An 18,108-nucleotide genomic window follows, 5' to 3' on the forward strand; every position below is an offset into this window, starting at 1 on the left:
ATCGAACTTTTGCAATTAACTCACGTACACTCACGTACGCCACAACGCACAGTTTGTCAATTAAAATGCAGGGCCACCTCATTGTCTCACATTAAAATAGTTTATTTCAGTTGCGAATCTGTAATAATCTTAAAACAAAATGACATTATCAGTGCCTGTTCACAAATACAAAACAAAAATTAAAAAAAGACATTTGCCAAATAAATTATTCCCTCCCCCCCCCCCAAGAGTATCAAAAGTGCAAAATATTTACCTGCTTTTCAATCCAATCTCCCAGGCTGCATTATTATATTAGTTCCTGGCAAGCTTTTACTGACCACATATATATGTCAGCCATCGCTGCGAAGCTGCTGTGTACCACACCCAGTTAAGGGGAAAGGGCAGGTACAGTATTTGGACTCTAGGCTACGTTTCCCTGTGTTGTAACGATGTTTCGCTTCAATTTCTGGGAGTTTTACGTTTAAAAAGCTTATATTTAGGTTTGGAAAGCATCTGGAAAAGGGTGGAGGGAAAGCAGAGACATTCAATTCCAAGCAGCAGAGAGGTCCTGTGACTGGTCTTCTGCCCCAGATGAATAATGCAACTAGCTGGATATCAGAGCAGTGCTACCCTTGCTGAACAGATGATGAATTCAGAACAGTTGGGGTGTGCCTGAGCCCATGAAAGCGTCGCGTCTCCCTAAAAATACAATGCACTAATAATAAATCATGTACTTTTACAAATGAGCTGGTTTGACCTCCTGCAACTTTGTTCTGCATTCACTTTTATCCGTAACTGAATGGAATCTGTAGCACCCACAGTTGGCTATTTCCTGAGGGTGTATTACTGCGAGTGGTCTGTCCACAAGACCCACATCAATAGGTGTTTATACACAGAGTAAGAGTCACCCCTCTGTAGAGAACACACACAAGGCCTACATACCACTGGAGCCTCAATATAGGGTTTAAGTAATGCCTATAGCCTTTTCCTGGGTCCTTAGACAGGGGGGATTTCTTCTACATAGCACACTTGGGCCCTTAGATTAAAGCCCTAAAGTTTGACACTGGTTTATGACTAGGAGAAGAGATAGTAACAGCCAGCTTTTGTAAATGATCCTTCTAGGCCTAACCCACTCCTGGAGACATTGTTCTGCTGTGTTTAGCGTATCAAAAATTTTCTTTTTAAATTTGGATTTTTTTCTGCAGTGTGTCCAACTCTGGGGTTTACAGCACTGTGTTAAACCATGCAAGACCCAAAAGGCAGAACTGGCTACCAACACAAGAAAATAACCAGGCTATTTCATTACCCAAGGCAACTAAAGCACCGGCTTCAACAGAAACAGCATAAAGAGTGAAAAGTCAGTCTGCTGCTTCAGGTTAGTTTAGGGTCAGTCTAATGGAAGGGGGTTTTCAGCATTTTATTGCTGCATCTCTCCTCAGAAGAAAAATCCACTTCTTCCCTCTCACACCCTGTGCTTCATAATCAAAAGGGTTCACGCTGGAGTTAGGACTTTACAGATTAAACTCCATTGGTTTAAGTAACATAGGGAAGGTCGGTTGAGTCTAATATTTTAACCTGACAGTACCCTTATATATAAGAGCATTATGATTATTGTTCAAGTGCTCTTTCCTTAGTTGAAGCACGGAGGGTAGTGAGGTTTTTAAGTAAACCCCCATGCTTGTAGGAGTGCTTTACAGTAAGGTTCAGAAATCTACTCAGGAGTTAATCTCAATCTGAATGAGAGGAAAACTCATGCAGAATTTGGCCATCATGTACCATAACGTGATCCATTCACGTGGAAGCCTCAGATTCCTATCCAGGTCACTTTGGAGAAGTTTATTAAGTTTACAGCAAGCATCAGATAAAGTGACTGTGTCCACACGGATTAACAGAGAGAAAAAAGGAAGTAGCAGTGTCACAAGATTACAGTTCCCTGCTTTGAAAAGAAACCTTTCCCATTTACCTTAACGTTCAGGTAGCAGCAAGAGACCATTTCTTTGTTGACTACTTGTCACTAACAAAAAGCCAGCTCCCTGGGCAAGCCAAATGGCTGGTAGGAGAGCCCATTTGTTATACTTAAGTACAGTAACTCCACAGCCTAGAACCATTCCAGTTTTACACTGAACCATAGGTTTAAAAGAAGGGAAAAAAAGGCAACCTGTATGTTCAGAAACCTTTTAGCTGAGGATAAAAACAAAGTGAGAGAAGCTGAAACTACGCATCTTGTAAACGTCTGTCTACAGCCAAACTAGTTCCATATGTAACAAATGATCTGATGACAGCATTTGTTGGGCAACATAGTTCAAAAATACAGTCATTAAAGAATTAAGTTCCTTGATACAAAGAAGTGTCGATATTGTACTAGAGATGTACCATTGTTGTTTGAAAGGCGTCCAAGTTGATTCACTAGCAGGTATTGAAGTTTTCTTTTACATGTCTACTGGCTCATAGCAGCTTATGCCTACAATCTGAGGACGTGGGTAAAGTTATGGCTCTAAGAAGACAGTCTAAAAATCGACAGAAGCAAAAAGGCATCTGAAAAACAATGTACATTTAAATGGCTCAACATCTTTACAGTATTTACTGTAACCACACTCCTAAATCACTCACCGCAGGGAAAGCTGATAAATAAAGAATGCTTGGTATGAGGCCTTTCAGAGTTTCAGAGGCTGGGGAGATTCTGTAGGGTCTTCCCAGTATCACACCATGCACTATGGGCTGAGCATTGGGAAGGGGACCTGACCTATGTAACAAGTTCATTGTGTTCAGTCCAAACTGAGTCACCGTTGCGAAGAACTCACAGGTTTTCTTCAACTGAGAACAAACAAGAGACTGGACAGAGGCGATGCGGTGAGCAGGAAATAAAAGGGAAATAGACTGGGTTTTGTCTTAGATAGTACAGCATTCAAATACAAGAACAATTTGGTACAGAGGACTTCAGTATGTTTCATCTTTCACTCCTAGGTCAAAGATGAAGGAAGATACTTCTACTCACTGGGCCTAGGAGAGTTCATCTAAAACCTACTGTCCATTTGTCATGACTGTTTATTCCTGGAAAGAATTGTCCATGGTTGTCATCTTAAAAAGTTTGTAGTGTTAGAATCTCTTTTAAATCCCTTCAGTCTAATGCAGGCCAGGATGGAATATAGAACCTTTGTAAGGAACCTTCTAAGAGACGTTCCATCCATAAGGACAACTTGCTTAATTTGTTTTTAACTTGTTTGGATCCTGGACTGCAGGAGGATTTTCCTCGGGCTTCTCCTGTGTGTAGCAAGGGGTCATAATCCTCACAGGACCCCATGGTTCCCCCTTCATCCCCTGATCTGTGAGGCTTGAAGAGGCAGAAGTATTTCTTGTGGCCATTTAGAGCTAGGACGTAACCGGTGTAGTCGCGCTCCAGGAAATGTTTATCGTATTGATTTGGAATGGGGGCAGCATCCTGGGCAAATTCTAACAAATACTCCAGCCATTCTCTATGCTTATCGAGACTCAGGAAGGAGAAATGAAGACAACTGCTCCTGCAGAACAAGTGAGAGGGAGACAATTTAGACTGTGTTCCAATTCAGACCAGACACCACACAGGAAACATCAAAGTTAGAAACTGAAGGAGGGTTGGAGTAATTTATTTTTTGCGCACACTATTTTGACTGACTTACAGCCCTGGAAAGTGGGGCCCTGTATTTGTCCGAACACAGGCACAGCATAAGTGGCAGTAGATATACCTGGAGGGGAGAGTTCAGGCTCCATGGCCCATCCAGTCCTTGGCCTCTCCGCTGAGATCACCAGTTGCACTAGTGGCAGAGCGGAGGACATCCATCCATTACAAAGGGGACTGAGCCCACCAACCCATTTAATGCTGGCTATCAAACGGCTACCCATTTAAGCCCTCTCACAGGTGCAAGCACCCACATGAAGCTGAAGATGTTCTTGGGAGCAAGCATGCAAGCATACACGTGACGAAGCAATGCAACAATACACACCCCAAGCCTATTCACTGCAGAACACTACACAGACCATTAAGACCATAGCAGAAGCCCAACGAGGAACTCCGTACATACCCTGTGAATGTGTAGACTTCCAGGGCAAACTTCTGAAGCAGGCTGGTTTTGGTGGGGTTGGAAAGGATCAGAACCACATTCATGTGACCTGGCCTCAGGCGCACCAGATTACTAGTATAGGTAACATCTGTTAGCTCAGTCACTTCAACAAAGCCCTTTTTGGGAATCCTGCTGGGCAGAGAGAACGACTCAAGTGAAAAAGGAGCAAAGGACAGTAAATGCTAAAGGTTAAGGATTAGATGCTGTTTGGCAAATCATTGTCTTTTCTCCTTCATCACTCCACAAAGCATTTGTCTAGGGGCAAACACATGGGTTTCTAAGTGACTGTATGGCGGGAGAAGGATAGCTTTTAAATGTAGGAGACGGAGAGAGTTGGGTGGATGGAAAGAAGTTGGCTGTATAGCCACTAGTCTGTTGCTAGTTCAAAGAACTTAGCAGTGGCTCCCTTGTATGACGGGTTTCAGTCACAGCTCAGGTAACAGCTACTTTCCAGTTCTCTACCTCGAAGGGACTTTTGGTCCCAAATATTCAATTTGTTGCTTTCCACGGATTGGCCGATAGCTGTGCCCATTCAACCATGCACGCTTTATATCAGCTACACCAAACTGACCCATGCACTGCTGTTCACATGCTGCCTTTCAGTCACACCAGCTCCATTACTTCCCTACTACCTACCCACTGCCCTTCCCCAACCTGCCCTCTCTGCCTGGGGGAAAGGCAGTAGGAGCAAGACTATGCCCCACCAAGCCTCTTGAGCAGGAAAGTGGAGGTGCAAAGAAGGCCTGACTAGTGCTGGAAGGAGTTAGCAGGAGAAACCTGTTCTCTTTGCTGAAGGCCGTGTCATTCTTTTCATTCTTTTCATTGGGTTCTTCTTTCTGGGGGAGAGGAGAGTCTCTCTCGTCGCTCGAGTCACTGCAAAGGAGCATTTTAAAATAGGGTAAGTTTCAACTGAGATGCTGAAATCTGGTCTGTAAGGCTCCAACAGATGGTCTCGTAGGTACTCACCTGAAAGCCTGAACGATAACAGTGCCAAAGAGAATGAAGAGGGCTGAGAAGATCAGGGACAGAAGTGGCATCATTTCCCGCCTAAGAGAAAAGGTTTGCAGTTAGTTCTGAGTTCCTACAGTCAACCTCTGCCTCAGGTTTTCAGCTTCCTTCCACCCCAGATAATAGCATATAATTTTCCTTGAACTGACTGTCTCCTGGTTGAAGGGCTTTAATGGAAGCTCTCTCATCATTCTTATCTCCTAATGAAAAGCCAGGAGACAAACGGAAGAATGTTTTTAAAATACCCTAAATGCTAATGAAAACCAGCACAGCAAGACAGCCAAGCCAGGACTACTGCCAAGAGGAGCAGTGTGTTTTCAGGAGCACAAAATCCAGGGGCAGACCTCAGCTTCACAGCTCAACCAGCTACCCAGAAGATGAGGCAGAAGTCAAGCTTCACTGGCCCACAGTTCCTCTCCTCTCTCCAAGAAAAGATATATATGCCTCCTTCTGTCCCTGTCAGATACCTCCATATCTTGATTCGCTTTTGAATTTATCCTCAGGCAAGACAGAGGGCTATTACATCTATACAAAAAATAAGAGCTATATTGATATTTTAAATGGGATTCCATACCAGTTATTATGAAATACGCTATCCCAGACGTCTGAGACATACTCTATTGCAGAGTAGAGCCATCGGAGAAAGAACACCTGTAAAGATACAACAGGTCAGTGAGAAGGTGGCTGCTCTTCCCCCACGTGTGAAGAAACACATCAACTATGTCACTATCCCCTCTGCACCCCATGTCCAAACCAGCTCAACTACCTCAGAGAACAGGGGCTGCCCCCTGAAGCTGATGGGTACACAGTGAAAGAGTCTTGCCTCTCCAATACTCAAACCTCTAGGTTCAATTCCCATCACTGACCACAGCAGTGCAGTCTTAGAGTTAACTAGAACCAACTAACATAGGTTCGTTATGTCTCTACAAAGCTGAGAATACTTACAGGAGCAAGTTCATCATTCAAGTCTGGCAGGACAGTGTCTGAAGAGAGAAGACCAGGGTCTGTTCTTAACTGAGCCAGAAAATCCAAAAGCATGAAGTTATCCTCTTCGCTGCCCTTCCAGGCATCTTCCAAGATTTTATAGACCACTCTTCCTACATTATTGCGCCTTTCCAAGATGGCCACCTGGACAAATCAACATCACCACAAGCTTCAGGGAACAAGATACCAACTCGGAAGAAAGACTTGATGTGTCAAATGAGAATTCAGCACGAGGATCCAGATTAAAAACAGCTATTTCAGTTAATCTCTCACAACACCAATGTCAAAGAGTGGGCACAACAGCGGGATGGGAACAAGTATTAAAATATGCCACATGTTCCATAATACCCAACAGGAATAGAGATGAACAGCACGTGTTCTCTAAACCCCAGCTCCTGTTCATTGGAAGCGTAACACTTATTTTGCATAGTGTTTTCCCTACACACTGCATTCCACATCACATTAGAGTTAGCCAGAAGGACAGTAATTAAGAAGCATAGGCAAGGAGGAAAAAGAGGGATGTTTTCTCAGCAGAGATGTGAAATAAAACAGTGGATTTGGTGGTGAGACATAGGAAGGTCATTTCAAATAGGAGGAGCTGCAGAGGACAAAGCTCTCACATGAAGACTGGAGTGACAGAGTGAAATGACAGAACGGAACAGTGCTAAATAAGTAGGAGTAGTTTGGGAAGGAGTAGAGAGAGACAAGGTCCATCCATGAGACTGGCAGGAGCAAGTTCATCGAGGGGTTTAACATCAAAGAGGACAATTCTGAATTGGACAGCGAAATGAACAGTGCCAGTGGAATCATGAGAATGGAAGATGATGAGGTTACACTTTGTACATGTCAGAAGGCAGGCAGTCGTGTTCTGCACATGCTTGAGTCTAGAGAGCTGAGATCAGGGCTGAGATCAGGACAGATCAAAAAGAAGAGAATTGCAATACACAACACAATGAAGATCTGACCTGAGGCAGAGCATACCACCATGCAATACAAGAGGATTTGTCAGAAGTAGAAGGCCTGATCCTGCCCATAACATGCTCCCATAATATTTCAAAGAAGCAGCAGCAATGTTCTCTCCCCCCGCAACATTTTTGAGTTTGGGGTGAAAAAGTGTAAAGTTCAGAGAAAGAGAGAGACTGAATTACAGATTAGGCAGAAGGAAAATGTGACACTCACAGCAGATTTCCCCCAATATTTCTCATCATCCATCAGCAAGGCATGGGCAAAGTCTCGCTGACGGTCGTTGTAGATATGCACAAACCTCACGGTGTCTTTCGTGTTTGCCAGAGCAAAGGCCACAAATGCCTCATAGGTCCTAGCAAACTTGTCACCCTCGCCAGTAAGTAAAACCACACAGTACCTAGACAACACAATGAAATGGAGGATTCACAGCAGGCCTGGAGACACAAAGGAATAACAAACCCAGCCTGCCAGCTAGAACGGACCCTGATGAGCCAGAGGGACACTTCATCGTGTCTATCTTCTTATACACTCTATTGCTCAATGTTCCTATCTCAGTCCTTCCCATCTTCTATGTTCCTGTCCCCACAGAGTTACTGCAAGGTATTCTATTCCATAATACAAGAATAAGGGATAGTGAACAGAACTGAAAAGTGGCACGTTTGAAACTGATAAAAGGAAGCTCCTTCACACACACAATTAGCTTCTGGGACTCATTGCCACGGGACAGAGGCCAAGATCTTAGCAGGATTCAAAAACAGATTAGACATTTAGATGTGTAAGAAGAACATCCAAAATTCTCATACTAAATATAGAGAGACCCCCCTCAACACTTCTGAAGGCATATAGACCTAACCTTGAATTATTAGGAGTGTGGAGGAAACTCCCCTGAGGGCAGGTTGTCCCATCACTGCCACTGAAGGGCTTCTTGGACATCCCTGTGAAGCATTTGGCACTGGTCACTGATGGTGACAGGATACTGGACTACATGAACCACTGCTCTGATCCCGTCTAGCAATTTCTATTCTTCCAATGAACCCCTTTATGGACCCCCCCAGACAGTTAAACGAGAGGTCGCCTGTAAGCAGCCACCAGGAGTAGCTGTGCATGAGGATAGGAGGATCTCCATTGCAGCGAGCCTTACTTCCGCTGACGGTGAGACTTCTTCACAGGACACAGCTCATGAAACAGTTTTTGGTTGGTGAGCCTGGCTGCCAGAAGGAACTTGTTCTGGGAAAGGAAGTCATCAATGAGCTGCTTTTTCATCTCTCGTGCCTAGAAAGGACAAAGCAAACAGAAGATCAGCATTGTTCAGCTAAACCAGAAGGATATTCAGCTCTCAAGGAACATGAATGCTCTAGTGTTAAAGGGTCACCATGATGAAGGTCAACAAGATGTTTTACACAATGGAAGAGATGTTTGGGAGATTGGAAGCATGGCCACTCATGACTGCCCCTGGAGAAGGAGAATTAAACAGCTGTTGGAGCTGAGGGGAAAAAAAAATCAAAAAAATCAGAGCATCCAGTAATATTAAAATCCCAACTGTCAGAAAGTGCAACAGTGACCGAAGGCTTCTGATGACCCAGCATTTTACTGGGGTGTACCTGCACAAGAACAAAGGTTTGGGCATATCCCATATGCAGCCTTTCACTATTAATTCACTTTCTCTGTGAAACCTCTAAGTCTCATGGACTAGTCTCTCTAAGGAATTCCTCAGAGCCAAGGGTTCTTCCAAGGAGACTAACGATATCTGACAAAGCTGAATTAATTAAGAGCTGCCCACTCTCTGTACAGTCACTGCTCCACTGAAACCCAAAGACCTGCCCTCCTCCCATCAGCTTAGCTACAAAACTATGTTCCAATGAAAAGCAAAACTATCACCAGTTATCCTCCAAGTTAAGATCCTTGTTGAAACCTACAGAGCTCCCTCGCTCCCTGACATTCGTTCAAGACATCCTTCTGAAGCTTGAATTTCTGCTCCCATCCAACCCAGAGTTGGTTTGAAATGCTCCACTGACCAACTTCTGATGTAAGAAACAGGCCAGAAAAGCAGTTACTATATTTTTTACTTAAAACCCAGACAGACAGACAAAGACGCAGACCACGAAGTGATACCTGAATAACATCGGCAGGTTTATCAACGTGTTCCTTGAAGATCATCATGGTGGGGGTGTAGACATTGATGTTATATTGTCTGGACAACTCTTCAGTCCCTCTGAGTCCAACATACACGTATCCAAAGGACAAATAATCTCTGTACGCAAAAGCAGTGAGCTAGAGGGAAACAGAGGTCCAGTGCATGTTTACATTGCAGATCATGCTTTGATTCTTCCCCAGTACAGCTTATGGTGATTATTTCCCCATAGCCTCCGCAGCACTGTTAAGTCTACAACACTCACCATTGTAACAGCCAAATGACACGCAACGTCAGCCCATTCCCTTTACTAGGCTTATTACACAGTTAGCTTCTTCCTCATGACAGAGGAAGGTTGGCGGGATCCATAGCTTTATTTTACAATTTAACATTCTATATCTTGCCAGATGTTTCTTTAGCAACTCATCGTCCTCAAACTAGATGCGGTGCCCAAATGGCCTGGATCATTAACTATTTGTGATGGGAAAGGAATGATGACTTCTCCCCTTGCCCCCAACACCACCCATGCCCTTACTCCCACTAGAGATCTGTCTATGGCAAGAAAAGTAAGTTCTACTCATATTCAGATGTTTAAAATAGTTAGCAGAAGCAGGTCACCTGACCATGCAGTCTCCAAATAACACACATGAAATTGCTGGGTGTTCAGGGTGGATAATGCTACTTAGAAGAACCATCCAGCCTGTGCCTACACCGAGATCCCATTCTCTGCTAAGACAGGTGGATTTACAAAGCTATCCAAATGCCAGAGATAACACACAAACACAAGTACATTACCTTGTATAACAATGGCACTACTGGCATATGATCAAACAGAAGGACATGGGGTTTATTTTCTTTCTTCCAGTTTGACAGGAATCGGACATAATTTTTATCTGTAATCTTAAATGTAAAACAGACAGTTAGTTTCAACCTCAATACATTCAGAAAACTAAAGTTCAATAAGGTTAAATGGCTGCATTAGAATTGGGTCCTAAAAAGATGCCAAAATCTCATGGGTGTTTTTTTTTTTTTTGGTAAAGGACAATTGTGCCCATACATCTTTTCACGCTAAGGCGATTTTTGCAAAACCAGGATTTTTACACTAACCGTTCTCTCTGCTTTTGCTGATCTTTCCTGACTTGATGTCATAAATTCTCAGTGGCATCACAATCATTTCCACAGCAACTAACTGGTGGTCATTACTGAGGATTATGACTTCAGATGGGGAATAAGCAAAAAGGGCAGAGTAGAAGTCAAACAATATGTTTATTTTAAAATGACTCTAGTGATAAAAAAACTCTGTCTTCCAAAAGGGCTTAGTGCGCTCAACTCCCATTTAAAGGCCTGATTTAAAGCCTGCTGAAGTCAACAGAATGATACCCTATTCACTTCAGTAGGCTTTATGTCAGGCCTAAATATCAGCAGGAGTTGAGAATACAGAAAATCTTGCAAGAGGTACTTATCATTTTGCAGAAGTGGGCAAGGGGAGGGGAAGAGACATACAGTGATAGTCTCTAACGTCACGTCCACACCGGAGCACCATTTTGGAACCTGGACATGGCTATCCTCCAAGCAGAGTTCAAACACTAATCCTTAATATAGTTGTGACTATCTCTGGTGTAGTCCCAGACAGTGTCAAATTGCACCCGTGTGGTTACGAGCCCTAAAGTGAGCCACGTGTACGATCAAATGCTTACCATGAAGCACTGCAGTTAACCCTGAAGGACGGGAGTTATGGTAAGTGGGGTATCATCAGTGAGGGGGAGTGTCCTGCTGCCAGCTCTGGCACCTATCTCACCATGCACAGGGAACGATGGAGAAAAATTCCATCTTGTGCGTGAATGTAGTGTTTCCTTCAAAACTGCCTCCAGCATTCATAGCTATAACGACTTCACTCATCCAAACCGCCATTCTCCCTTGATTAAGGCCATTGCAAATAGCTTCAGAAACTTCTGACACCCCCAATACAAAGGTCACATCAGAGACTGACTCCTTCAGATGATGTGTCAGAGACAACAAAAAGATCCAAGTGCTTAGCACACACTACTACTTACCAGAATCTGAACACGCTGATCTCCCTGTCACGTACCTTCTCGATGAGGTTCCCTGGAAGAAGGCTCTCCACAAACTGCCGCAGGTTTTCTCGAATGACCGCATTGTGGAAGAAGGCTATTTTCCCATTAATGAGTCCCAGAATGGAGGGTGTGCTGTGTGCTCCCAGGTGATGTGCGAGGCGTCTCTCATATCCAGCATGGACAACTCCAATTCCCACTCCTGAAAAAGGAGGGCAATCCAAAAAGAGGGTTACCTTGACATGGTGGGTGAATGAGCCAAACTCCCCTAAAGGGAATCAGCACTAAGGTGGCTTCTGTTACCAAGCACACCGAGAGGATTAGTTATTCAGCTGGTACTACATAGTGTTTCCCTTTTTCACATTCCATGGAGAGTTGTATTACTCTGCTCTCAGGAAGAAGTAACAATGGCACCATCTCCTCCTTACTCTTCTGCCTAAAGGTTCTCTCTTCAGCATGTTAAAACCCCAAGGAAAAAATCACATTAAATATACAGTGCAGCAACTTCTGGTCCCTGCACTCTTATTTTGGATTCTGTGTTCTCTGTGACCGACTATCTCTGGTTATGTAGATGACCCATAAGGGGGACAGGAATTTTCATCCTGAGCAAGAATATTGTAAGTACTTAACTGGAATACAAGTGTATATATTGCCAGTGTTCCCTGATTTTTATTTTGGGTGCCAAAATTTTCTCCCATCCTCCTGTGTCCTGCAGGATAGTGGCCTTGACTCCGGTCAAGTATGGGCTGGCTCACAGCCCCCTCTGGACTCCAGATTGCATCTCAGTACCATTCCTGGTATATATCAAAGGGCAATGTAATGTTTATATTGCAGGCCAGAACATAGTAGTCCCTGACCATGCAACACTCCTTGGTGCTATTTAGAGTGATGCAGGCACTAGGAATGGTTTAATCATACTGCAGCAGAAAAGGAGACAATCACTGAATTTAGAGATGGAAGAGACTCCCCAGACTGCATCCAGTCCATCCTCTGCCAGGGAAGGATTTCCTAATGCCTTGTCTCGTCAAGTTGCAGCTATCTCCAGGGATGGGGCTTTCACCAGCTCCCTTCAGAGACTGACCCAGCCCTACAGATCTAAAGTGTTTCCTCATGTTTTAAACCTCAATTTTTCCTGTCTCAGTTTCATTGATGAGGACTGGTGTTGAAAAGAAAGAGATCAATGCCCCTCCACTTACACTGGAAAACAACAGAAATAAAGCTATTCACACCACACCTATAAACCACAAAGGAACTCCGTGGCTGAATTCACATTCAAACACAACCCCCAAAAGTTGAAGTCAGTTGCCGTGGCCTAGGATGGAAAGCTTTGAGAAAGCCTCTTTCTGAAAACACGTTGCATCTTGAGTTTTTAAAATTTGCTTCTCTTACCCAGCACCTCTAGCTCCTGAACAACCTCCTTCCACACAGGCTCAATGTGGATACAGCTGAAGCACCAGTCCGAGGTTATTTTAATGAGGTAGGGCTTTTTGAAACTGTCCGGTACAATCTCGTTCACGTAGTGCGAAAAATGCAGCAAGTACTTCTCATCGGAGGAGTCTCGTCGCTCCGAGTTAAAGGGGAAATGGAAAAAGGATTCATCGAAGTAAAAGCTTTCGTGGAAGTGATGGAACTGGCGGTGCTGCTGCTGCTGAGGGTACCCCTGGTTCTCACCCACGTCTCCGTAACGATCAAAGTTTGATCTCTTTTCTTCATTGGAGAGGATCTGTCAATCACAGAGTTAAGAAGGGTTGAAAAGAAACAAAACCTGGCTCATGTTGAGAGGGAACTGGAAGGATGACAATTCCCCTTCTTAAAATGATTGAATAGCCATAAGGAGCAGACACACTGGGAAGAGGACATAGATGCTGAAACTAGGGCTGCAGCACCCCCTGACTTGGAGTGGTTTTCATTATATACAGGGTTTCCAGTTTAGTTCAATGGCTCTCAGCACCCCCACTATAAAAAAAATGTTCCAGCACCCCTGGAAGAAGAATTTCTTTTGCTGAATGTCTACCCAGTTGAGCTCCAAGAAAGGGAACTGTCATGTCTTTTCCAGGGGCTGGTTTTTGTCAAGAAAACCCAGACAAAGATTCCACCACCCTACTCTTCCATACACAGAGCTGAGAAATTGTTCCATGTAGATATAACTGGAAAATAGTAAAGGCTACTTGTAAAGGATGAACAGCAATTTCCAGGCTCTAACATACATCCTGAAAGCAGCACAAAGTTACCACACAGTGTTGAATACCTCATAGGCCTTGCTAATTTGTATAAACTTATCTTCTGCTCCTGGGTCCTTGTTTTTGTCAGGGTGCCTACAATGCAAAAAATAAAGAAAATGGATTTTGTCCTTTAGAAAGCATCAGCAATTTATCACAGGGAGTCACAGCAAGCCACAAGTGTTTTCAGCTTCAATTTAATACTCATACTAAGCGGGATACATAGACATTAATGCCATTTATTGGTATCCACTTCTTAATCCACCTGATGCAGATTTATGGCAAAAGTCTATTTCTTCTACCCAGGCTGAACCACATAAAGAATTTCAATAGGATTTGAGTGGTGTATGTAAAAGCATTTTCTCGGTTTTGAATTTTATTTCATAAATAAATGGTCCAAGTGGAGCTAAAAAGTTGATTTAACAGCAGGCAGTAAATTCCTTCAGCAACAATCCTACCAATTTCAAAGATGCACGCTTTAGCCGCTGCTCTCTATATATTAGGCAGAGCAGCTACTTGGTACATCTGCAATTCTATTCTGCATGTTAATAGTTTTTCATGATAGCATTAGACCACAACCTTAATGCCTAGGTTCTATGAGACCCCAGAAGCTATCAGATTCTGTAGTTCAGATAACCATGTTTTTCCAGATGCTTTACATCAGCTCTTCTCTTCAGTGTATGAAACAGGTCTTAATCTATGGTCATAATTTGGTTTAGCTTAATTCACTTCCTCTTTTAGGAATCTTGAAAATTTGACTTAAAAAAAGCTCAATGATTAGAAGTTGGCCGTGATCAATTTTTTATATATATAATAATAGATTTACTCAGTTGAGCTACTGGATGTGAGGAGCACATGTAAACTGTTAGAGAAATTAACTAGTGACTGTGATCCTGTTGCAATTCCTACAACAACCCTAAAGATATAGTACAGAAGTTATTAAAAGACATTTGTTTCTTAAATGTCTGCCCTTGTTGACTCTTCCAATATGGTATATTTTGTAATGTACAAGATGGAGAGGGGAAAAAGTTTCATATTAGATCCTCCAGAGTCTGATATCCAGAGAATTGGATGAACCGGAAGTTCGTACCATCAGAAAATATTACAGCATGTGCAGTGTGTACAAACAGCTAAAATTTAGGGCCAGATCCTGCCGTTCTTATTGTCAACCTGTGAATAAAAACGAGGAGTCTGGTGGCACCTTGAAGACAGATTTTTTTGGGCACAAGCTTTCGTGGGTAAAAAACCCACTTCTTTATTCACCCATGAAAGCTTATGCCCAAAGAAATCCGTTAGTCTTTAAGGTGCCACCAGACTCCTTGTAGTTTTTGTGGATACAGACTAACATGACTATCCCTCTGATACTTAGTACCTGTGAACAGTCCCACTGAAGTCGACAGGTCATTTGTGTGAGTAAGTGATGTGGGATCAAGACTCTCATCACATACACAGAACATAGTGTATAACCAGCCTTTTACTTAGAATACACATGCAAACAAGATAGCTAAACATTATAGGTCCAATTCTACAAACCTCTTCTTGAGTAGTACTTACTCACAAAAGAAGAGCCACTGAATTCAATGGGACTACTCATGAAAATAAGTATTTCTCACTTTCAGGCTGCATAATTGGGCCCTTTATTAGGAAACAGTGTTCCTTCTCTCTCTTTTTTTTTTTTTTTTTTTAAAAAGGTTTCTCCCTGACCAGCAGATACATTTACTTAAGAACAGTAGGCCAGCTCCTCAGCTGAAATATATCAGTGTAGTTCTATTGTGGATTTAAGTTGATTTACACCAGCTGAAGTGCTGGCTCGCTATTCAGAATATGGTTTTATTCAATATGGTAAGAGCAAGTATGGGAAAATGGTTATTGTACAATTTTGAATGTCTTTGTTTTTATTTTGTAGATGATGGTTTCTCTCACAAATATTTGGTGCATTGGTGAAAATAGCTGACTCTACCTTGTCGAAACCATTTAATATACAACATATTTTAATCCACCTACCATTCCCGGGCGAGCTTCTTATAAGCCTTTTTAATGTCAGCCTGGCTGGATGTCCTGCTAACCCCAAGGATTCTGTATGGGTCAAAATCCACTGCAGACAAAATTTGCAGGACCAAGACCAGAACCAGGACCACAACCAACGAGATGCTTAACTTTTTCAGTTCCATTTCTCTTCCTTTAGGCAACCTGGACAGGAGAGTTTCCATATGCATAAGACAGAAGTACAAAACTAGGGATTGGTGCAAAATCCAGGAACCCCTATATTTAGTCCTGGACCACTGGCAAAAGATCTGAAAAACCAAAGGTCCCATCTCTTTCAAACAACCAGGACTAGCATTCATGTCTTATACTACTAAAAAGGTAAGATTTGTTAGAGAGTCTGTTCCAGCCCTTGCATTTCATGAAATATCACATCGTTCTAGTTATCATCATTTTGCTTCACCTGCAGTTCAACATTTTAGTAGCTTCTATCTTGAGAATTCTAGAGCAAGAGACCTGTGCTTTACACCTACTAGCAGTTCGCCACCAGTTTTCAGATATTAAAAAAGCAATAAACTGTAGCTGTTTCTGCCATGCCATCATCTATTCATTTATCAAGACGAGCAGATACTTAAGGGACCAGTACAATTTTCAAAATGCTAGTACTAGACTAGCAATCAGAAACCAAAGAACTCTGATGGCTGACAGTTACATGAGACCATGTTAGCTGAAGGGACAATGCCACCCTGAACTCTAGTCAGTTCCAAAAAAGTGAGCTAGAATATTTTCAGCTACTACATCTGCCCCTCAGCCCCCACTGTTGTGTTTTTAAAACTGTATTTTCCAAAAATTGTTTCTCTCTCCTGTTCACGTATAAGATCCACAGAATCACCTCCTTCAACTAAATGCACAATGACAACAAGTTGACTACTTAAAATACTGCCAACCACACAATTCAATAAAACGAAAGAATACAAAAAAACATTTTTAATAATCTGACACAGTTACCTTGAGCACTACTTGCCATAGTTAAGTGAAACCATTTCTTACAGCTGGGGTGAGATTTCTAAACAGATAATGTAAATAAATTTATTCACAGATGTTATTTATCACAGATTAGTAATAGGGGAGGAGATTTTTTAGTAATCCAGTTTTTCCACTGTTTACGCTCTTCGCTTAGATTCTGCATAGTTCACAGCTTGGGCAATGGAAATCAATGCAGTCAGTTTTGCCATCAGGTTCTTAGAGCTGCAAGCCTTGGTCTCCAGCCACTCTCTGGCAGGGGGCATTTATTTGTTTAAAGAGAAATCCTAGCACTGGACATTTAAAAGTTAAAAACAACCCTCAAAAAAATCTCAAGAAATATGTCTCAGGTTTTATAAAACCGTATTGTTATGACCTGTCAATGTGGGGGCAGGTGCGATCGGACCGAGCAGCGCTTTCAGCCACAGCTGCTGACAATTCGGGCTACCCTGGGCAGGGGGAAGGGAAAGGAGCCAAGGGACCCGGAAGAGGGCACCCCAGCCGTCTCGGGACCCCCTGACACTGGGGGAAGGAAGCGCCCAGAGCTTCCCAACGCTGCTCCCCAGCAGGGCCCCGCCAGCACCCCCCGCTGCCCGCATCCCCGCAGCTGCCCCACGCTTTACCCCAGGTCGCCTCCCACCAGGCAGCTCTGGGCTCACCCCACCGCCAGCCCCCCAGCCGGGCGCCCCGACCGTCGCCCCCGCTGCCCCTGGCCAGGCCCCGGGCGGCGCTCGGAGCGCGGGCCCCGGAGCGGGCGGGACGGTCCGCGGGGAGGGTCAGCCCTAGATCACATGGCGAAGCCCCTTAAAGGGCCAGCGCCCACCCCGGGCCGGGACCCCATGGTGGGGGGAGGGCCGATACCCACCCTGCGCTCGGGGCACCCGGTCCCCGCTTCCGGCTTCGCGGCCCCGCCTCTCGCCGTCACCATAGAGACGGCGCACTGCTCTCTTCCGCTCTCTGCTCCATCCGGTCATAGAGAGGAGACACGGATCATAGAGCAGCGCGGGGCTCCGAGGGCTAGCGAGTACCATTCTGCAGAGCATGACGGGATACAAGCGGAGAAGGCGGAGGTGGGGGATATCCTGTAACCAACCCCCTTTTATGTCGAGGCAGGAGTATCATGACGAGATGTCATGGTGAAGTATTGGCCCATGTCACAGCACCGTGACCTGGGGCGTGATGGCGTGTCTTGGTGTCAGCCCATGTCACCATGGCGCTGCCTCATAATGTGACGTCATACCTTGGTGTCAGCCCATGTCACCGTGGCGCCGCGTCACCATGTGACGTCATGTCTTGGTGTCAGCCCATGTCACCGTGGTGCCGCGTCTCCACGTGACGTCATGTCATTGCAGGGGGGCTGGAACAATTTTTATCGTGGGGGTGCTGAGAGCCATTGAAGTAAACCGGAAACCCTGTGTATAATGGAAACCCCTTCAAGCCAGCGGGTGCAAGAGAGAGCACCCCCCGTAAACCTAGTTCCAGCACCAATGTGCCCTGGTGTCAGCCCAGGTCACCATGGTGCTGCTGTGTCACGACATGACGTTGCGTCGTGCTGTCAGCCCACGTCACCGTGGTGCTGCGTCACCCTGTGGCTTCTTGGCCTCACAATATGGTTTTTTCTCTCCCTCTCCCCTGCTCCTCTCTTG

General features: G+C 44.2%; 1 protein-coding gene across 4 annotated transcripts; it reads right to left on the reverse strand.

Moving 5' to 3' along the window:
- Nucleotides 1-75: 75 nt before the first annotated feature.
- DNAJC16 (DnaJ heat shock protein family (Hsp40) member C16) lies at nt 76-17,393 on the reverse strand. 4 transcript variants are annotated; one of them, XM_077837189.1, is made up of 15 exons: nt 17,328-17,393; nt 15,461-15,646; nt 13,486-13,552; nt 12,627-12,960; nt 11,255-11,439; nt 9,961-10,065; nt 9,147-9,305; nt 8,176-8,306; nt 7,248-7,431; nt 6,030-6,212; nt 5,659-5,735; nt 5,043-5,123; nt 4,854-4,949; nt 4,038-4,208; nt 76-3,497 (listed from the first exon to the last, which is right to left on the reverse strand). In XM_077837189.1, exons 2-15 carry the CDS (start codon nt 15,625-15,627, stop codon nt 3,098-3,100), a joined length of 2,340 nt encoding a protein of 779 aa, XP_077693315.1. In that variant the 5' UTR covers nt 15,628-15,646; nt 17,328-17,393; the 3' UTR covers nt 76-3,097. The 4 variants fall into 4 exon arrangements, with proteins under 4 accessions (XP_077693315.1, XP_077693316.1, XP_077693313.1 ...); XM_077837190.1 differs by lacking the exon at nt 17,328-17,393 and adding an exon at nt 16,448-16,941; XM_077837187.1 differs by lacking the exon at nt 17,328-17,393 and having other exon boundaries at nt 4,038-4,205; nt 15,461-16,941.
- Nucleotides 17,394-18,108: the final 715 nt, after the last annotated feature.

The sequence above is a fragment of the Eretmochelys imbricata genome, chromosome 18 (assembly GCF_965152235.1).
Source record: "Eretmochelys imbricata isolate rEreImb1 chromosome 18, rEreImb1.hap1, whole genome shotgun sequence".
Classification (NCBI taxonomy): Eukaryota; Metazoa; Chordata; order Testudines; family Cheloniidae; genus Eretmochelys; species Eretmochelys imbricata.

What these genes read in the sequence shown, in the direction of transcription:
- DNAJC16 (XM_077837186.1), bottom strand. Translation starts at nt 15,801, where the DNA reads ATGAATGCTAGTCCTGGTTGTTTGAAAGAGATGGGACCTTTGGTTTTT. An exon ending in TCAGGAGCTAGAGGTGCTGG is followed by an intron (nt 11,440 to 12,626) that starts GTAAGAGAAGCA and finishes CTCCTTTTTCAG; the next exon opens with GAGTGGGAATTGGAGTTGTC. An exon ending in GCCTTCAGCAAAGAGAACAG is followed by an intron (nt 4,209 to 4,853) that starts GTTTCTCCTGCT and finishes CTCTCTGCCCAG; the next exon opens with CAGGATTCCCAAAAAGGGCT.